The following is a 21,353-nucleotide window of genomic DNA, read 5'->3' as shown; positions in this document are numbered from 1 at the left end:
GAAAGTAACTCTAGATTCACTCCAAGGCGGCCAAGAAATTCTATTTGCTTTAAATTAATTAATTGAAAATCGAATGTGCCCGGATTATTTTTAAACCTTCCTGATTGGATTTGGAGGAATCAAATTCCTACAAGATTCAGATTCACTAGAATCAGCAAATTTTGGAAAACTGTAAATGAATTTGATCAATTTAGAATCCATTCGTTCATCCTTATACGGACGAAATAGTCTTTACTGGTCCCAGCTCCACTGACAGCATTATGATATTCATGCCTCGCCCATTATCGCACCACCGTGGCGCCGATAATTTCTTCGGAGAAGCCCGTTCTTGTTTTTTTCCTTTCTCGTGCAATTAGACGAGTTTCTTACCTTTCTTCAACGTAAGAGCATTTTCCAAGTATTCATCTTCGGTGATCGGCTTCCCATTGAACTCCAGTTTTAAAGTGACGTCTCTCACCGCCCATACGAAGATGGGGAAGAACCTGGAATACTCGGCTTCATCATCATCATTGTCTTTAGATTTTACTTTAATTAGATCAGCCAATTCCCCCACATAGCTGCACAAGTGATGTAAGGGTAAATAAATCAAGTGTCCAACAATTTCAACAGTTGCAAAAAGAAGAGTGAAGTCAGTTGGTGCCGCACTATAATCATGTGTAGCTGTTATGTTCCGCAACTTAGAACTAAGGAATAGGAGGAAAAAGCTGTCCCTGCCCTGAGACTCAGCTTAACCCTACTCTGGGGTGAGTGTCCTATTCCTTGTGAATAGCCCCACCGAAACTTCTGCACTGAACTCAAACGAAGACCTGTAGGAAGGGGAAAGGGATCCCTAAAAGATCTAAGGACAGGAGACCTCCTAACAGAAAAGTTAGATGCAGAAACGAAGATAAAAGGGAACAAAACAGGCAGAACAAGAAGTCCCAGGATATCAATTGTCCAAAGCACAAACAACTTAACAAGGCAACTTAGCCAGAGCATGAGCGTAAACAACACTGATGTCCAGCGGGGAATGGGAGACAGGTGCTGAGTAATAAAGAATGAAGGGATCACGTGACCAAGACACCCAGCACCAGAGGAAAAGACTAGAAGCCAGCAAACCACAACAAGATGGCCGATAGTAAAACAACATAGATTCTAACAATCTGTGCCACAATACTGTGTATAACTGTCAAGCTCATTGCCTCAGCTGTAAAGTGTAACCACTAAGCTCTGTACTGTACCACAATACTGTGTTTAATGATCAAGCTCTGCACCACAATACTGTGTATAACTGTCAAGCTGTGTACCACAATACTGTGTGAAACTTCCAAGCAATGTACCACAAGAGTGGATTTGACTGTCAAGCTCCTTGCCTCAGCTGTGACGTGGAATCACAAATCTCTGTGCCACAAAACTGTGTATAACGGTCAAACTCTGTACTATAATACTGTTTACCTGCTATCTTAATACTGCTTACAAGTTCTGTAACACTACACTATGTGCAATCACCAAGCTCTTAACCACAATACTATGATCAACCACCAAGTTTTGTGCTACCATACTCTGTGCAACCACCCAGCTCTGTGCCACAAAGTCAAGTGCAATTGCCAAATTTTGTGGCACGACATCATGTGCAACCACCAAGCTTTAAACCACAATACTTTGGGCAACCACCAAAATCTGTGCCACAATATTGCGTTCCGAGTGCCAATCGAAGTGTCACTATACCATGTGCAACCACTAAGCTTTGATCCACAATAATGTGTACAACCACAAGGTTTTGTGCCATCTTTACCATTTGCAACAGCCAAACTCTTTGCAACAAAATTATGTGCAACCGTCAAGGTCTGTGCCTCAAAACTGTGTGCAACGATCAAGCTCTGTGCCATAATATCATGTCCAACTACCAAGCTCTGTGCAACAACAAAACTGGAGGCAGGAAATGAAGAAAATGTTTCAACATTTAGAGGAAGTGAAAAACAAATATCTAGATGCTTTATGGATACTGTAGCTTCTCGATGGCATCTTCATCAATGACGGCTTTGCTGTTGTAGACCAGGGCGCTGCTCAGGAGGACGGCCAGGCAGAAGATCCCCATGTCATTCTTCTTGTCTCCCTGTCACATCAGAATATCACCACAATGGGGTTACATTAACCATAACTTTATAAAACTCCATCAGGTCTGCACCTAGAAATCTAGAATTTGCTTGCGATATTTTGCAGACACGTCTCGTAATCTCGTGTCGTAGATGTATATCTATCAACAGAGTATCTTCATGCTATTGACTGACCTTCTCCACATCTCCCAGACCCTCGGTGTCCAGCAGGACCAGAGTGTGACCTTCCTTAGTGGGATGAGGGAGACATCGCATCCAGATGCCCTTGGTCTGAGCTTGTACAGTTGCTCCTAAATCGAAGCCTACAAGACCAACAGATACTGTCAGACGCAGCACAGATGAGATTGTCACACTTCATTGTGATATTATTGTGCAATTCACGACTGTATAAACTCTGATACTACTGTGTATCTGTCACCCATCCCAACCTGCCTCACCTTTCTGAGATCCGGCCAGCTTGTTCATCAGGTAGGACTTCCCTGTCCGATACAGGCCCACAATGGCGACCACCACCACCGGTTGGGAGATGTTGGACAAGATGTCATTGGCTTTGGGATTAACCTGAAATTTTCCATCTGCTGTATTTTCAATCAGACAAACTGGAAGATCCATCTCGGAATGTAACGAGAGCGAAGACGAACTGACGAGAGAAATGAGAGAAGAAAAGACTCACAAGACAGAAGTGGTACTGTACAGAGTATATATACAGGAGAAGTGGTACTGTGCAGAGTATATATACAGGAGAAGTGGTACTGTGCAGAGTATATATACAGGAGAAGTGGTACTGTGCAGAGTATATATACAGGAGAAGTGGTACTGTGCAGAGTATATAAACAGGAGAAGTGGTACTGTGCAGTGTATATATACAAGACAGAAGTGGTACTGTGCAGGGTATATATACAGGAGAAGTAGTACTGTGCAGAGTATATAAACAGGAGAAGTGGTACTGTGCAGTGTATATATACAAGACAGAAGTGGTGCAGTGCAGGGTATATATACAGGAGAAGTGTTACTGTGCAGTGTATACATACAAGACAGAAGTGGTACTGTGCAGTGTATATATACAAGACAGAAGTGGTACTGTGCAGAGTATATAAACAGGAGAAGTGGTACTGTGCAGTGTATATATACAAGACAGAAGTTGTGCTGTGCAGGGTATATATACAGGAGAAGTGGTACTGTGCAGTGTATATATACAAGACAGAAGTGGTACTGTGCAGTGTATATATACAGGTCAGGAGCAGTGGAACTGTGCAGGGTATATATACAAGAGAAGTGGCACTGTGCAGAGTATATATACAAGACAGAAGTGGTACTGTGCAGGGTATATATACAAGACAGAAGTGGTACTGTGCAGAGTATATATACAGGAGAAGTGGTACTGTGCAGAGCATATATACAGGAGAAGTGGTACTGTGCAGGGTATATATACAAGACAGAAGTGGTACTGTGCAGTGTATATATACAGGACAGGAGCAGTGGAACTGTGCAGGGTATATATACAGGAGAAGTGGTACTGTGCAGAGTATATATACAGGAGAAGTGGTACTGTGCAGAGTATATATACAGGAGAAGTGGTACTGTGCTGGGTATATATACAGGAGAAGTGGTACTGTGCAGAGTATATATACAGGAGAAGTGGTAATGTGCAGAGTATATATACAAGACAGAAGTGGTACTGTGCAGGGTATATATACAAGAAAGAAGTGGTACTGTGCAGTGTATATATACAGGACAGGAGCAGTGGAACTGTGCAGGGTATATATACAAGAGAAGTGGTACTGTGCAGAGTATATATACAAGACAGAAGTGGTACTGTGCAGGGTATATATACAGGAGAAGTGGTACTGTGCAGAGTATATATACAGGAGAAGTGGTACTGTGCAGAGTATATAAACAGGAGAAGTGGTACTGTGCAGTGTATATATACAAGACAGAAGTGGTACTGTGCAGGGTATATATACAGGAGAAGTGGTACTGTGCAGTGTATACATACAAGACAGAAGTGGTACTGTGCAGAGTATATATACAGGAGAAGTGGTACTGTGCAGAGTATATATACAGGAGGAGTGGTACTGTGCAGTGTATGTATACAGGACAGGAGGAGTGGTACTGTGCAGTGTATATATACAACACAGGAGGAGTGGTACTGTGCAGTGTATACACACAGGACAGGAGGAGTGGTGCTGAGAGTAGCACCTGCCTCCTGAGCTCAAGCACTTCCAGGAGGAGGGTCGTCGTCAGCCTCTCTTCTTCCCAATGAGAGGCAGGCCTACTGGGAGGCCGGCATGGCTTCCCAGCCTCCTATCCCCCGGTCTATGCCGGCGAGGGAGAAGGAGCCTCAACAACCGGCCCAGGAGGGAGTGAGGAGATCGGGAAGGGTGAGGAAGAGTACATCCACCTGCTCCAACCCCGAGACTGTTCACCGCCTGCCCAGAGAGGGAGACCGGGGCACCCCAGGCCCCAGGAACAAGAGCCCAGCAAGATCCTGGGGGGAGATGAGCTCCAGCGAGTCCACAAGTTCCTTCTCCTCCCGAGTGGTCGCCACGTTGCAAGAGTATGAGGACGCCAGCAAAGCACTAACCCAGCTGAAAGAGGAGCTGAGGGAGGCCCGGATCCTGAACACCCGGGCGTCCAACAAGGAAAGACTCACGACCTCCCAGAGGTTTAAAGCCCTCAGAGACGAGGTGGTCAGGTTAGTGCTCCTCCGGGAGGGGATTGAGAAAAGCGCAGGTCCCTTCCTGGAGAGGTTTAAGAACCAGCGGCGGTTCTCAGAAATGAAGGGGTTAAACACCTCAGGAGAACCGCCAGCCGGCATCCTTAGTGAAGAGGAGGAGGAAGATGGAGAGGTGACTGGAGTTTCAGTTGCTGGAGCCAGTGAGGGGCAGAGCCGGAGCCCAAGTGGTCTCCCTGCAGGGCAGAGGACTCCGACAGCAGAGGCTGGAGTGTCGGGGGAGGAGGAGGAAGGAAGACTGCTGAGGGAGATCTGACTGCTGGAGTCTCCAGTGGACCTGACGCGGTTTTCCTTCGGAGAGGACAAACCAGTGGAGGAGACCAATTAGCCGGTTATCACCGGGGCTGGGGGGGCCGGGAGGGATGTGAAAAACACATCTGTGAGGAACACTGGGCACACTGCTGCAACAGGGGGGCAGTGTGCCCCAGCGCCCAAAAAGGACACTAAGACCCCAAAGTCTGTGGGTGCAGGGCAGGCAGCGGTGCCCAACAAACAGTCTGCCCAGCACAAGGACCAAAATGCTGCAGTAGGGGGGTGGGGCGCTCCAGGAGACGACCTACAGAAAGCCAGCAGCAACCAAAGGGAAACGGGTGTGGTGCTGCAGGGAAAGGAGTCTCTGGAAGTGCTCCCCTCCCCCGGCCCAGCAGGTGTGAGTGCCGAGACACCAGATACAAGGGAGGAAGGAATGGAGGTGACTGTGGAAGGTGCAGAGAACAGCAGAGGTAATGGGGCGACAAGTAAAGGGAATGGAAGTAGTGGTGCAGTAAATGATGGGAGTAGTGGTGGAGCAGATGGTGGGAGTAATGGTGGAGCAGATGGTGGGAGTAGTGGGAATGGTGGAAGTAGTGGTGTAGCAAATGGTGGGGGTAGTGGTGGAATGAAAGCTGGGAGTAGTGGGAATGGTGGGAGTAGTGGTGTAGCAAATGGTGGGGGTAGTGGTGGAATGAATGGTGGGAGTAGTGGTGCAGTGAATGATTGGAGAAGTAGTACAGTGAATGGTGGGAGTAGTGGTGGAATGAATACTGGGAGTAGTGGGAATGGTGGGAGAAGTGGTGCAGTGAATGATGGGAGTAGTGATGCAGCAAATGGTGGGGGTAGTGGTGGAATGAATGCTGGGAGTAGTGGGAATGTTGGGAGTAGTGGTGTAGCAAATGGTGGGGGTAGTGGTGGAATAAATGGTGGGAGTAGTGATGCAGCAAATGGTGGGAGAAGTAGTGGAGTGAATGATGGGAGTAATGGTCCTGCGAATGGTGGGAGTAGTAGTGGAGTGAATGGTGGGAGCAGCACTGGTGTTGGTGGGGGGAAGTAGGCGCTGGTCCCGCTGCCCCCCCCAGCATTGGCGGGGGTTTCAGCCCAAAGCTATTCAGGAGCTGTCATTGATGGGGGTAGTAGTGCGCCCTCGTCTGGTGGCCCTGGGGATGGTGACTTGCAACAGCGGCTCCTGGACACCCTGAGGAGAGGGGAGAGCTCTATCACTGTAGAGGGGAGGGAGGTTGATCTGTCTTTCTGGATAGAGAGACATGGTCTTTCAGCCTTCCGAGATAGAGGGGCAGAGACTGTCTGGTCTCTGCCAACAACGGGGCAGAGGAGTAACTGTAAGAACGTGGCCCGTCTCCAGTGGGTGAGCAAGGATGCGTGTCCTGATAGGGCGAAGGTGGTTGAGCTCCTGCTGGGGATGGGCTTTGCGGCATATGACATCTTTGCCTTGATCCATCCCTACGGGACCTCTTACTTCGATGTCAGCTTCGTGAGACCGGAGGGCATTCAGCTTTTCTGGTCTCGCCATGAGCTGGCTCGGAGTCGCCCCGAATGGCATGGTCTCTTTCCCCTGGCAATAACCCGCCAAGATTCAGTCAGGAAAGTGACCGTTTTGACTAGTAACAAGTCGCTTTCCTGTATGGACATTACCACCTGGGTGAGTCGATACGGAGAGGTCACCAATATTCCCAAAAAGAATCTGGATGACCATGGTATCTGATCAGGGGCCTGGACCTTCATGGTGAGATTGAAGGTTTCGGGAAACACTGTTACCCATATCCCCTCCTCAACCTTTTTGGGGAGGGATAGGATCTTGATTTTCTACCGGGGGCAGCCTAAGGTCTGTCACAGGTGCGGTAGCCCCACACACTTCAGTGTGCAGTGTACCACCCAGAAATGCACACTGTGTGGGGACCTTGGTCATCTTGCTGCTGCCTGTCGCAGGATTAGGTGTAACTTGTGTGGTGACCTCGGTCACCCGTTCAGTCGCTGTCCGCGTTCCTTCGCCAATGCGGTCCTGAAAGCGGCGAGTGCGGGACAGGCGAAAGCCAGGACTAATCTTGCCGGTGAAGGGACCAGTAGGGGCGGGGGAGGCAGGGAACCGGTGAGGAGCAAGCTGCCGACATCCAACACCAGGCGGCAGGAGCAGCGCCGTGGGGACAGGGGGCAGGGAGTAATGTCCCTAAACTCTGACCCAGGTACTTCACTTGCAGCTGAGGATCCTAAAGACAGCGAATTGAGCGGGAAGGTCAAGAGACTTTAAAGGGAAGAGCGAGAGGACGCCACGTCTTCCCAGGAACCCTCTTCTGATGACAGTCTAGATGAGGGAGAGGGGGAGTGGTCACAGAAAAAGAAAAAGGGTAACAGGAAAACGGCCAGAGGTAGGAGGGGGACCAGGTCTCGAGCTGCCTCTTTGGAGTGCGACCCCTCTGACTCTCTGGCCGTGATCCAAGCGCCATTGGAGGGTTCAGCCGCCCCCCCTCTGGTGGATCTCTTCAACCGGTTCGGGGCTCTCCAGGACCTCCCTCTGGAGCGGGGAAATGGGGACCCGGGGCCGGAGGTTGCGGACAAGGTGGTTGGGGCTCAGGAGATGGCTGGGTCTTCCTCTCGGGGGGCAAATACAAAGCCCTCTGGGGGGACAACTAACCCAGGACCACCAGACGAGGGCAAGAATGTATGTAAGGAGAGAATGGACGAGTCTATTTGCCTTAAGCGCACTAAAAACCCATCATTATCGGAAGAAGAGGTTGGGACTGTCAGTGGTGGGAAGAAAAAGGCTATATAATTCAATCATTCATGATGGCGGCACCAACCCCATTGACGCTGGCAACTATTAATGTTTGCAGCATAAAGTCAGATGCGGCAAGGTACACGGCCTTTCATTTTCTCGGCCAACTTGACGCCGATATTTTATTTTTGAAGGAGACCAGGTTGACCGATATATCAACCTTGCATAAAGCAAGGCGGGAGTGGAGGCATGGGCCCTCCTACTGGCCTCTTGCGGCCGTGCCGTATAGCGGGGTGGCGGTCCTTTTTAAGACCGCAGCGGTTGAATGCAGACGAGTGATCGAATTAGAAATGGGGAGATGCTTGATCCTAGATGTCTCCATGGGGGGACAAGAGATTCGGCTCATTAACATCTATGGTCCGGAGTCCAAGTGGGACCACAAATGTCTCTTCCTGAATATCAAACCTTTTTTATTTTCGAGTCGGCAGGTGGTCTTCGGAGGGGATTTCAACAATGTCACGAGATCCTGTGATAGAGGAGGTTCCGGAGACCGGCTTGCTTATGACTGCATCGCGTTAAACAGGATAGTGAGTGAGGCTCGCCTGGTGGATGTCCACATCCGGCACAACCCGGGCGACGCGGGATTCACCTATTTTAGAGGTAGTCAGTGCAGGGCTAGGCTAGACAGGTTTTATTTAAAAGAGGAGGCCGTCTCTTCACCGTTGTCGGTTGTGGAGGTGGAGTTCTCCGATCACTGTTTGATTATGTTTTCTCTGAATGTTACAGAGACTCCTCGGATGGGAAGAGGTTATTGGAAGCTGAATTCGTCACTCCTTGAGGAAGAAGCTGTAAGACGGTCTTTTGAGGAATTCTTTCAGAGCCAGGTACCATTGCTGGGCCTAAGTAACACTAAGTCAGAGTGGTGGGAGATGTTCAAACATCGAGTGGCGACATTCTTCCGGCAGCTCTCGAACCTCAGAAGCCTGAACAGGGATCGCCTGTATAAGAGCCTGAGGAGGAAACTCGAGCACCTTGTCTCGGCTGGAGGTAGCCGCGAGGAGATCTCCAGAGTGAAGTCCTTGCTGAAGAGGTGTCAGTACGATAGGCACGCATCTTTGGTTTTCGAGAGGGACTACGGGAAGTACTGCTCGCCCGACCCTTACAGAAACTTTAAGATGTCAGTGAATAGTAAGATAGTGACGGGGCTGGTGGACAGTACGGGGTCCCTGAGAAGGTCCAGATCAGGGATCTTGGAGGTCGTCAGTTCCTACTACTCACACCTCTTGGGAAGGAGGGAGCTTGATCGTGACGGGATGTCGTCTTTCCTGACTGAATCTGTTCCTGAGCCAGGGGCTGACCTCTTTCTGGGCGTTTTGGCAGAAGCGATCAAAGAAGAGGAAGTGAGACTGGCGATCGATGGGCTTAGGACCAAAAAGTCGCCTGGTCCGGATGGCTTAACATCCGAGTTCTTTAGGACCTTTAGGGACTCTTTGGTCCCCCTCTTGACTCAGGTGTTTATCGAGTGTCTCTCCTCTGGCACTCTGCCGAGATCGTTAAGGAGGTCAGCTTTGATCATTTTGTCAAAGGGTAAGGATCCGTCATGCATTGAGAACTGGCGTCCCATAGCACTTCTCAATGTGGACAGGAAGATTTTGGCTAAGATACTTTTCAACAGGCTGGTGAAGTTTGCACCCCGGCTCCTTTCGGAGGTTCAGCACTGCTGCGTTCCTGACCGTAGCACTTTTAGTGCTGTTCTAGGTGTCCGAGAGGCCGTGGAGCAAGGCAGAGCAGGCCTCTGGAAGGGGTTCTTGCTGACCCTGGATCAGGCAAAAGCCTTTGATTGGGTTAACCACGAGTACCTCTGGTCCTCTCTTTTGAGGTATGGTCTGCCTGGAGGGTTTGTGGACTGGCTTAAGACCTTATATGCAGGGGCTGAGACTTTCCCTCTGGGGAATGGGTGGATTGGACGACCTTTCGGGGTAGGATCCGGTCTCCATCAGGGCTGTCCTCTTAGCCCTTTGCTTTACGCGTTTGCAATCGATCCCTTCCTCAGAAGGATCGATTGTGGACTGTTGGCGGGGGTGCGGATGGGCGGGGCGGGGCGGCACCGGAGGCTATCCTGAGGGTGGTGGCCTACGCAGATGACGTCACCGTCTTTGTTTCATCGCAAGGGGAGGCAGCGGCGGTGATGTCAGAAGTGGAGCGCTACTCGGAGGCATCCGGGTCCAAGGTCAACCAGGAAAAGTGTGAGAGTCTCTGGCTGAGAGGCGGAGATCCCGGGTTTGATCTTCCGGACACCCTACCCGAACCCCAAGAACATGCCAAAGTCCTGGGCATCGAATTCGGTCAGGGTGATTACCCCACGAAAAACTGGGAAGGCAGAATCAAAGGTGTCGCCCAAAGAGTGGACCAATGGAGGGGTTGGTCTTTGACCATGAGGGAAAGGGTTGGCCTGTGCAAAGCTTTCCTGCTCCCCTTGCTAATCCACCTGGGCAGCATCTGTGTCTTGCCAGAGCCTCTCTGGACACGGGTCTACAGTCTGTTCCTCCAGATGTTATGGGGGAACAGACTGAACCTAGTTAAGCGGGAGGTCACTTACCGCACGAGGAGACTAGGGGGTTTGAATATCGCAAACCCCGTGGTGTTCCTAGTGAACACCTTCTTGAAGGTGAACGTGGCAAACCTCTGGAAAGAGAGGGCTCCTCCGTGGGTATTCTCCTGCAAGGGATGGTTTCAGCCTTTCTTCCAGGAATTGGAGACAGGGGGAAGATTGAAGGATCTTCACACACCACACGGGCATCTCCCAGCTTACATTACCCCGGTTCTGAAAATGATCCGCCGGTGGGGTCTGGGAATGTGGGAGGTGAGGTCCCTCCCGAGGAAACTCTTCGATATGAGGGTCTTGCTTTCTCATTTTCAGAGTCCATTGGCCCTCAAAGACTGCCCAAGTCGGGATCTGGAGGTTGGGTTGAGTTTGTTAAATTCTAGCAGGATCCCCGAGAAGTACTGGGACTTGACTTGGCGCTGCTTCCATGGTAAGCTGTATGTGAGGGACAATTTGAAGTACAGGAGCTCCGAAGACAGGAATTGCCCCTGTGAGGCTTGTGCTAACGTGCTGGAAAGCATGGAGCACTTCCTGCTTCATTGTCCCTTTAATACAGAGGTGTACAACAGGGTGGGGGCTTCCATTGGTTGGCCGCGGCTGGCTACTCTGTCCTACGCCGGGTGGGCCTATGGAGCGTTCGGAGACCTTGGGAGAAGGGACCGAGACACTTTATTCATAGTCCGCGCAGTGGTCAGGTATTTCACGTGGAACGCACGAGTAAAATCCTTCATGTAGATGAAGTCTGTAGGAACATCCTTGGTGACTTGGTGAAGGTACGTTCTCTGGAGAATGAAAGACTGGGTGCCCGGAGGGCGGCCCGTTTCTGGAGGGGCTTTTCCTTCAGGGTGCCTTAGTCCGGTAGTACTCCTTTATCCTGGTGGTGGGCTGATGTCTTTCCACCCTAGATTTTTGTTTTGTATTTCTGTCTCCTGAATAGAAGGTTTGCCGGCATCGAACTTGAGCCTTGGATGGTGAGTGTGTAGGTTGTGTTCTGTATATATTGTATATAATGTATAATAGGGGGTTTTAGTTAGGTTGGATGGGGGATTTGGGGAGGTTCTTCATCAGCGGTGATAAGAGGACTGATCTGGCCTGGTCCAGGCCCCGCCTGGGGAAAAACTCTGGGGCCTGATCCTAGCTCGGAGTAATCCTGAACTTTGTGGCCAGAGCTGGATCAGGGGTGGCGGGATTGTTAGTGTAGGTGTGTGTTTTATATATATATTAAAAAATTACAAAAAAATATATACAAAAAAAAATATACAAAAAAAATATACAAAAAAAAAAAAAGGTTTAAAATTGTTCATGTCACTATTGTATATATTGCTATTTTTGGTTTGCTGTGGTGTGAATGAGGTGCGGTAAGGGTGTGACTAAGGTCAGGCAGTGGGTCCAGTAGGTTAGTGTTAGTTCCCGGTTGTATATACGTTATATTAGGTTTAGTGTTTTATTGTATATAATCTTGTATATAGGACGGTGTTTTATGTGTATATAGGACGGTGTGAGTGTTGTGTGGGATTGTATATAGTAGTATGAATGAAGCTGGGCCGGGGGTTTTATAGGTTTTATAATAGTTATTTCTTGTATATGTATATATTCCTGGGGGGATTTATTTTCTGTGATTTGTCGTCTTGTTTTTTTCTTATGTTTGGTGTCCTGTAATGTATTATTGTTCTGTCATGTACTGTACTTATTCTATCAATAAAAAAAGACCTGCAGTGTATATATACAGGACAGGAGGAGTGGTACTGTGCAGTGTATATATACAGGACAGGAGGAGTGGTACTGTGCAGTGTATATATACAGGACAGGAGGAGTGGTACTGTGCAGTGTATATATACAGGACAGGAGGAGGGGTACTGTGCAGTGTATATATACAGGACAGGAGGAGTGGTACTGTGCAGTGTATACACACAGGACAGGAGGAGTGGTGCTGAGAGTAGCACCTGCCTCCTGAGCCCAAGCACTTCCAGGTGGAGGGTCGTCGTCTGCCTCTCTTCTCCCCAGGGAGAGGCAGGCCTACTGGGAGGCCGGCATGGCTTCCCAGCCTCCTATCCCCCGGTCTATGCCGGCGGGGGAGAAGGAGACTCAACAACCGGCCCAGGAGGGAGTGAGGAGATCGGGAAGGGTGAGGAAGAGTACATCCACCTGCTCCAACATCGAGACTGTTCACAGCCAGCCCAGAGAGGGAGACCGGGGCACCCCAGGCCCCAGGAACAAGAGACCAGTAAGATCCTGGGGCAGATGAGCTCCAGCGAGTCCACAAGTTCCTTCTCCTCCCGAGTGGTCGCCACGTTACGAGAGTACGAGGACGCCGGCAAAGCACTAACCCAGCTGAAAGAGGAGCTGAGGGAGGCCCGGATCCTGAGCACCCGGGTATCCAACAAGGAAAGACCCGCGACCTCCCAGAGGTTTAAAGCCCTCAGAGAAGAGGTGGTCAGGTTAGTGCTCCTCCGGGAGGGGATGGAGAAAAGCGCAGGTCCCTTCCTGGAGAGGTTTAAGAACCAGCGGCGGTTCTCAGAAATGAAGGGGTTAAACACCTCAGGAGAACCGCCAGCCGGCGTCCTTAGTGAAGAGGAGGGGGAGGATGAAGAGGTGACTGGAGTCTCAGTTGCTGGAGCCAGTGAGGGGCAGAGCCGGAGCTCCAGTGGTCTCCCTGCAGGGCAGAGGACTCCGACAGCAGAGGCTGGAGTGTCGGGGGAGGAGGAGGAAGGAGGACTGCTGAGGGAGATCCGACTGCTGGAGTCTCCAGTGGACCTGACACGGTTTTCTTTTGGTGAGGACAAACCAGTGGAGGAGACCAAGAGGAGGAAGAGGAAGACCGGAGGAGCCGCACAGGAGGTGGTGAGTTATAAGTATGTACCAATGTCTGATGTTGCGCCTGCCACCTTCTGTTTAAACCCCACCAAACCTAAAGGCACGGGCTCTGCAGTGGGCTCGAGGCAGAGGCAAGGTGGGGAGAGGCGAAGGACGTCCGGCGATGCTGCCATCTGTGCGGGGAACAGTGCAGGGGGCGAGGCTGTGGAGGTACTCACAGCGCCGGACATAGGAAGTTCTGTGGAGTTTCCCACACTGCCCTCTGTGGCTAAGCCGGTTATCACCGGGGCCGGGGGGGCAGGGAGGGATGTGAAAAACACCTCTGCGAGGAACACTGGGCACACTGCTGCGACAGGGGGGCAGTGTGCCCCAGCGCCCAAAAAGGACACTAAGACCCCAAAGTCTGTGGGTGCAGGGCGGGCAGAGGTGCCGAGGAAACAGTCTGGCCAGAACAAGGACCAAAATGCTGCAGTAGGGGGGCGGGGCGCTCCAGGAGACGACCTGCAGAAAGCCAGCAGCAACCAAAGGGAAACGGGTGTGGTGCTGCAGGGAAAGGAGTCTCTGGGAGTGCTCCCCTCCCCCGGCCCAGCAGGTGTGAGTGCAGAGATACCAGACCCAAGGGAGGAAGGAATGGAGGTGACTGTGGAAGGTGCAGAGAACAGCAGAGGTAATGGGGTGACAAGTAAAGGGAATGGAGATAGTGGTGCAGTGAATGATGGGAGTAATGGTGGAGCAGATGGTGAGAGTAATGGTGGAGCAAATGATGAGAGTAGTAGGAATGGTGGAATTTGTGGTACAGTGAATGATGATGCAGCAAATGGTGGGGGTAGTGGTGCAGTGAATGATGATGTAGCAAATGGTGGGGGTAGTGGTGCAGTGAATGATGATGTAGCAAATGGTGGGGGTAGTGGTGGAATGAATGCTGGGAGTTGTGGGAATGGTGGGAGTTGTGGTGTAGCAAATGTTGGGGGTAGTGGTGTAATGAATGGTGGGAGTAATGGTCCTGCGAATGGTGTGAGTAGTAGTGGAGTGAACGATGGGAGTAATGGTCCTGCGAATGGTGTGAATAGTACTGGAGTGAATGGTGGGAGCAGAACTGGTGTTGGTGGGGGGGAAGTAGGCGCTGGTCCCGCTGCCCCCCCAGCATTGGCGGGGGCTTCAGCCCAAAGCTATTCAGGAGCTGTCAGTGCTGGGGGTAGTAGTGCGCCCTCGTCTGGTGGCCCTGGGGATGGTGACTTGCAACAGCAGCTCCTGGACGCCCTGAGGAGAGGGGAGAGCTCCATCACTGTAGAGGGGAGGGAGGTTGATCTGTCTTTCTGGATAGAGAGACATGGTCTTTCAGCCTTCCGAGATAGAGGGGCAGAGACTGTCTGGTCTCTGCCGACAACGGGGCAGAGGGGTAACCGTAGGAACGTGGTCCGTCTCCAGTGGGTAAGCAAGGATGCTTGTCATGATAGGTCGAAGGTGGTTGAGCTCCTGCTGGGGATGGGCTTTGCGGCATATGACATCTTTGCCTCGATCCATCCCTACGGGACCTCCTACTTCGATGTCAGCTTCGTGAGACCAGAGGGCCTTGAGCTTTTCTGGTCTCGCCATGAGCTGGCTCGGAGTCGCCCCGAATGGCATGGTCTCTTTCCCCTGGTAATAACCCGCCAAGATTCAGTCAGGAAAGTACCTTTTTGACTAGTAACGAGTCGCTTTCCTGTATGGACATTACCACCTGGGTGAGTCGATACGGAGAGGTCACCAATATTCCCAAAAAGAATCTGGATGACCATGGCATCTGGTCAGGGGCCTGGACCTTCATGGTGAGATTGAAGGTTTCGGGAAATACTGTTACCCATATCCCCTCCTCAACCTTTTTTGGGAGGGATAGGATCTTGATTTTCTACCGGGGGCAGCCTAAGGTCTGTCACAGGTGCGGTAGCCCCACACGCTTCAGTGCGCAGTGTACCACCCAGAAATGCGCACTGTGTGGGGACCTCGGTCATCTTGCTGCTGCCTGTCGCAGGATTAGGTGTAACTTGTGTGGTGACCTCGGTCACCCGTTCAGTCGCTGTCCGCGTTCCTTCGCCAATGCGGTCCTGAAAGCGGCGAGTGCGGGACAGGCGAAAGCTGGAACTAATCTTGCCGGTGAAGGGACCAGTAGGGGCGGGGGAGGCAGGGAACCGGTGAGGAGCAAGCTGCCGACATCCACCATCAGGCGGCAGGAGAAGCGCGGTGGGGACAGGGGGCAGGGAGTAATGTCCCTAAACTCTGACCCAGGTACTTCACTTGCAGCTGAGGATCCTAAAGACAGTGAATTGAGCGAGGAAGTCAAGAGACTTGAAAGGGAAGAGCGAGAGGACGCCACGTCTTCCCAGGAACCCTCTTCTGGTGACAGTCTAGATGAGGGAGAGGGGGAGTGGTCACAGAAAAAGAAAAAGGGTAACAGAAAAACGGCCAGAGGTAGGAGGGGGACCAGGTCTCGAGCTGCCTCTTTGGAGTGCGACCCCTCTGACTCTCTGGCCGTGATCCAAGCGCCATTGGAGGGTTCAGCCGCCCCCCCTCTGGTGGATCTCTTCAACCGGTTCGGGGCTCTCCAGGACCCCCCTCTGGAGTGGGGAAGTGGGGACCCGGGGCCGGAGGTTGCGGACAAGGTGGTTGGGGCTCAGGAGATGGCTGGGTCTTCCTCGCGGGGGGCAAATACAAAGCCCTCTGGGGGGACGACTAACCCAGGACCACCAGACGAGGGCAAGAATGTATGTAAGGAGAGAATGGACGAGTCTGTTTGTCTTAAGCGCACTAAAAACCCGTCATTATCGGAGGAAGAGGTTGGGACTGTCAGTGGTGGGAAGAAAAAGGCTATCTAATTCAATCAATCATGATGGCGGCACCCACCCCGTTGACGCTGGCAACTATTAATGTTTGCAGCATAAAGTCAGATGCGGCAAGGTACACGGCCTTTCATTTTCTCGGCCAACTTGACGCCGACATTTTGTTTTTGCAGGAGACCAGGTTGACCGATATATCAACCTTGCATAAAGCAAGGCGGGAGTGGAGGCATGGGCCCTCCTACTGGTCTCTTGCGGCCGAGCCGTATAGCGAGGTGGCGGTCCTTTTTAAGACCGCAGCGGTTGAATGCAGACGAGTGATCGAATTAGAAATGGGGAGATGCTTGATCCTAGATGTCTCCATAGGGGGACAAGAGCTTCGGCTCATTAACATCTATGGTTCCCAGTCCAAGTGGGACCGCAAATGTCTCTTCCTGAAGATCAAACCTTTTTTATTTTCGAGTCGGCAGGTGGTCTTCGGAGGGGATTTCAACAATGTCACGAGATCCTGTGATAGAGGAGGTTCCGGAGACCGGCTGGCTTATGACTGCGTCGCGTTAAACAGGATAGTGAGTGAGGCTCGCCTGGTGGATGTCCACATCCGGCACAACCTGGGCGACACGGGATTCACCTTTTTTAGAGATAGTCAGTGCAGGTCTAGGCTAGACAGGTTTTATTTGAAGGAGGAGGCCGTCTCTTCACCGTTGTCGGTTGTGGAGGTGGAGTTCTCCGATCACTGTTTGATTATGTTTTCTCTGAACGTTACAGAGACTCCTCGGATGGGAAGAGGCTATTGGAAGCTGAATTCATCACTAGAGATGAGCGTTGTTCGACTAGAACTGTTCGCCAATCTCAAATTCGAGCTGTTTTGGGCGGTGTTCGAGTTGTTCGACGAACCCGAACGATTTGCAAAAAATTCGGCTGTTCGAGGTTATGTTCGATAACTGTTCGTGCACCAAAAGCTTGTCCTGCATGTCTGGCGCTATTTAGAGCACCAATCATGCAGGGATTGTCTGCCACTCACTGTAATGCCACAGCCATGGTGGTTGTGGCATTAGTGATTGCCCAAATCGATGGGAACAGTGCTCACAGTGAAACATAAAAAGCCAGCAATTCAGCAGCGGCATACACCTGTACCCGACAATTTAGAACCGAAAGAATAGAGCTTCACACATAGATTAGATAGATAGAAACATGTCAGCCACATATATACGAAGTACAGTGAAAGTGCTGCTTACTGTACTTGTCATTTAGCGTAAAGGATTTATCAAAAAAAATAATAGTGTTTTCATGCACCGTCTCTTTAAAAAAGCCGGCCGGCAATTCAGCAGCGGTACCCGACAATTTATAACAGACAGAATAGAGCTTCACACATAGATTAGATAGATAGAAACATGTCAGTCACATATATATGAAGTACAGTGATAGTGTTGGTTACTGTACTTGTCATTTAGTATTAAAATAAAGGATTTATTATTAAAAAAATTGGCGTGGGGTTCCCCTTAATTTTAGGCTCTAGCGGAGGTTAAGCAGACAGCTGGGGCAGATGTTTGAAGCCTGGGAAGGGGGTAATACCCACGGAGCTTCCCAGGCTACTAATATCAGCCCCCAGCTGAATACATAGCCTTTACTAGCTATTAAAATGGGGGACCCCCCCCAAAAAAATGACGTGGGGTCCCCCCTAATTTAATAGCTAGCAAAGGCTAGGCAGACAGCTGGGGGCTGATATTAATAGCCCAGGAAGGGAGCCATGAATATTGGCCCCCTCCCAGGCTAGAAACACCAGCCGTCAGCCGCCCCAGAAATGGCGCATTCATAGGATGCGCCAATTCTGGCACTTAGCCTCGCTCTTCCCACTGCCCTGTAGCGGTGGCAGTGGGGTAATAGGGTTGGGGTTGATGTCAGCTTATAATGCCAGCTGACATCAAGCCCAGGTTAGTAATGGAGAGGCGTCTATAAGACACCCCCATTACTAACCCCATAGTCAAAGTTAAAAAAAACACAAACACCCAGAATAAAGTCCTTTAATTGAAATAAAGACACAATCCTTTATTGTTCTAAATTAAACCATACTTACCGTCACGCCCATTCCAGCTGAAGCCAACGATCTCCTGCAATAAAAGAAAAATAATAAAGCAACCTCATCCTTACCTTTCCATGGTTCCCACGACAGCTTCAGCTCTGCTACATCGAGATGACAGGCTGGACCGCAGCAGAACGCTGCCATCCAGCCTCTCATCCCGCAGACACTGAGAAGCGCAGGCTTACTTGCGCTGCTCAGCGTCTCTCTGTGACGACATCCAGATGAGCCGAGGTCATGTCCAATGAACTCAGCTCACCTCCTGCACGTCACTGACAGCGTGGGAGAATTCTCCTGCACTCAGCGCTTCAGCGTGAGAATTCTCCCGCTGAAGCGCTGAGTGCAGGAGAATTTTCCCACGCTGTCAGTGACGTGCATAAGGTGAGCTCATGTCCAATGAACTCAGCTCACCTCCTGCACGTCAGTGACAGCGTGGGAGAATTCTCCTGCACTCAGCGCTTCAGTGTGAGAATTCTCCCACGCTGAAGCGGTGAGTGCAGGAGAATTTTCCCACGCTGTCAGTGACGTGCATGAGGTGAGCCGAGTTCATTGGACATGAACTCGGCTCATCTGGATGCCCTCACAGAGAGACACTGAGGAGCGCAAGCATGCCTGCGCTTCTCAGTGTCTGCGGGATGACAGACTGGATGGCAGCGTTCTGCTGCGGTCCAGCCTGTCATCTCGATGTAGCAGAGCTGAAGCTGTCATGGGAACCATGGAAAGGTAAGGATGATGTTGCTTTATTATTTTTCTTTTATTTCAGGAGATCGTTGGCTTCAGCTGGAATGGGCGTGATGGTAAGTATGGTTTAATTTAGAACAATAAAGAATTGTGTGTTTATTTCAATTAAAGGACTTTTTTCTGGGTGTTGTGTTTTTTTTAAATACTTTACTAGAAATTCATGGTGGTCATGTCTAATATTGGCGTGACCCCATGAATTTCGGGCTTAGGGCCAGCTGATAATGCCAAGCTGGCCCTAACCCCTTTATTACCCAGTGAGCCACCGCATCAGGGCCCTGGATGAGTTGGGTACAGCGCCAGAAGATGGCGCTTCTATGAACGCGACATTTTCCGGGGTGGCTGCGTACTGCAATTTGTAGCGGGGGGGGGCCCAGAAAGCTTGGGCCTCCCTGCGCTGCGGATTCCAGCCCCCAGCTGCCTAGTTGTACCTGGCTGGACACAAAAACAGGGCGAAGCCCCACGTCAATTTTCTTTAAATTATTTCATGAAATAATTAAGAAAAAAAGGGCTTCCCTATATTGTTGTGTCCGGCCAGGTACAAATAGGCAGCTGGTGGTTGGGGGCAGCCCGTTCCTGCCTGCTGTACCTGGCTGGACACAAATATAGTGCGAAGCCCCACGTCAATTTTTTTTAAATTATTTCATGAATTTCCTGAAATAATTTAAAAAAATTGAAGTGGGGCTTCGCACTATATTTGTGTCCAGCCAGGTACAGCAGGCAGGAACGGGCTGCCCCCATCCACCAGCTGCCTATTTGTACCTGGCCGGACACAACAATATAGGGAAGCCCTTTTTTTCTTAATTATTTCATGAATTTCATGAAATAATTAAAAAAAATTGAAGTGGGGCTTCGCACTATATTTGTGTCCAGCCAGGTACAGCAGGCAGGAACGGGCTGCCCCCATCCACCAGCTGCCTATTTGCACCTGGCCGGACACAACAATATAGGGAAGGCCTTTTTTTCTTAATTATTTCATGAATTTCATGAAATAATTAAAAAAAATTGAAGTGGGGCTTCGCCCTATTTTTGTGTCCAGCCAGGTACAACTAGGCAGCTGGGGGCTGGAATCTGCAGCGCAGGGAGGCCCAAGCTTTCTGGGCCCCCCCCCCGCTACAAATTGCAGTCCGCAGCCACCCTGGAAAATGGCGCGTTCATAGAAGCGCCATCTTCTGGCGCTGTACCCAACTCATCCAGGGCCCTGGTGCGGTGGCTCACTGGGTAATAAAGGGGTTAGGGCCAGCTTGGTATTATCAGCTGGCCCCAAGCCCAAAATTCATGGGGTCACGCCAGTATTAGACATGACCGCCATGAATTTCTAGTAAAGTAATTAAAAAAAACACAACACCCAGAATAAAGTCCTTTAATTGAAATAAAGACACAATTCTTTATTGTTCTAAATTAAACCATACTTACCATCACACCCATTCCAGCTGAAGCCAACGATCTCCTGCAATAAAAGAAAAATAATAAACCAACCTCATCCTTACCTTTCCATGGTTCCCACGACAGCTTCAGCTCTGCTACATCGAGATGACTGGCTGGACCGCAGCAGAACGCTGCCATCCAGCCTGTCATCCCGCAGACACTGAGAAGCGCAGGCATGCTTGCGCTCCTCACTGTCTCGCTGTGACGGCATCCAGATGAGCCGAGGTCATGTCCAATGAACTCGGCTCACCTCATGCACGTCACTGACAGCGTGGGAAAATTCTCACGCTGAAGTGCTGAGTGCAGGAGAATACTCCCACGCTGTCAGTGATGTGCATGAGGTGAGCTCATGTCCAATGAACTCAGCTCACCTCCTGCACGTCACTGACAGCGTGGGAAAATTCTCCTGCAATCAGCGCTTCAGCGTGAGAATTTTCCCACGCTGTCAGTGACGTGCATGAGGTGAGCCGAGTTCATTGGACATGAACTCGGCTCATCTGGATGTCGTCACAGAGAGACGCTGAGCAGCGCAAGCAAGCCTGCGCTTCTCAGTGTCTGCGGGATGAGAGGCTGGATGGCAGCGTTCTGCTGCGGTCCAGCCTGTCATCTCGATGTAGCAGAGCTGGAGCTGTCGTGGGAACCATGGAAAGGTAAGGATGAGGTTGCTTTATTATTTTTCTTTTATTACAGGAGATCGTTGGCTTCAGCTGGAATGGGCGTGATGGTAAGTATGGTTTAATTTAGAACAATAAAGAATTGTGTCTTTATTTCAATTAAAGGACTTTATTCTGGGTGTTTGTGTTTTTTTTAACTTTGACTATGGGGTTAGTAATGGGGGTGTCTTATAGACGCCTCTCCATTACTAACCTGGGCTTGATGTCAGCTGGCATTATAAGCTGACATCAACCCCAACCCTATTACCCCCTGCCACCGCACCAGGGCAGCGTGGAAGAGCGAGGCTAAGTGCCAGAATTGGCGCATCCTATGAATGCGCCATTTCTGGGGCGGCTGACGGCTGGTGTTTCTAGCCTGGGAGGGGGCCAATATTCATGGCTCCCT

At 50.6% G+C, this 21,353-nt stretch overlaps 1 protein-coding gene across 1 annotated transcript in view; it reads right to left on the bottom strand.

Annotated features, from left to right (window-relative positions):
* Nucleotides 1–21,353, bottom strand: part of LOC141161263 (guanylate-binding protein 6-like) — a 65,762-nt gene that overhangs the window by 9,599 nt on the left and 34,810 nt on the right. Inside the window, exons 2-5 of the mRNA XM_073646048.1 lie at nucleotides 2,534–2,736; nucleotides 2,271–2,398; nucleotides 1,986–2,095; nucleotides 370–557 (exon numbers count right to left, since the gene is read on the bottom strand). Coding sequence (XP_073502149.1) covers nucleotides 370–557; nucleotides 1,986–2,095; nucleotides 2,271–2,398; nucleotides 2,534–2,708 — 601 coding nt within the window. The 5' untranslated portion in view covers nucleotides 2,709–2,736. The remainder of the gene's footprint in view (nucleotides 1–369; nucleotides 558–1,985; nucleotides 2,096–2,270; nucleotides 2,399–2,533; nucleotides 2,737–21,353) is intronic.

This window comes from Phyllobates terribilis, unplaced genomic scaffold (genome assembly GCF_046119375.1).
Source record: "Phyllobates terribilis strain yellow unplaced genomic scaffold, ASM4611937v1 Scaffold_9__5_contigs__length_417890890, whole genome shotgun sequence".
Lineage (NCBI taxonomy): Eukaryota > Metazoa > Chordata > Amphibia > Anura > Dendrobatidae > Phyllobates > Phyllobates terribilis.
Note: the sequence above shows the minus strand (reverse complement) of the source record. Positions and strands in the feature narration are given on the sequence as shown.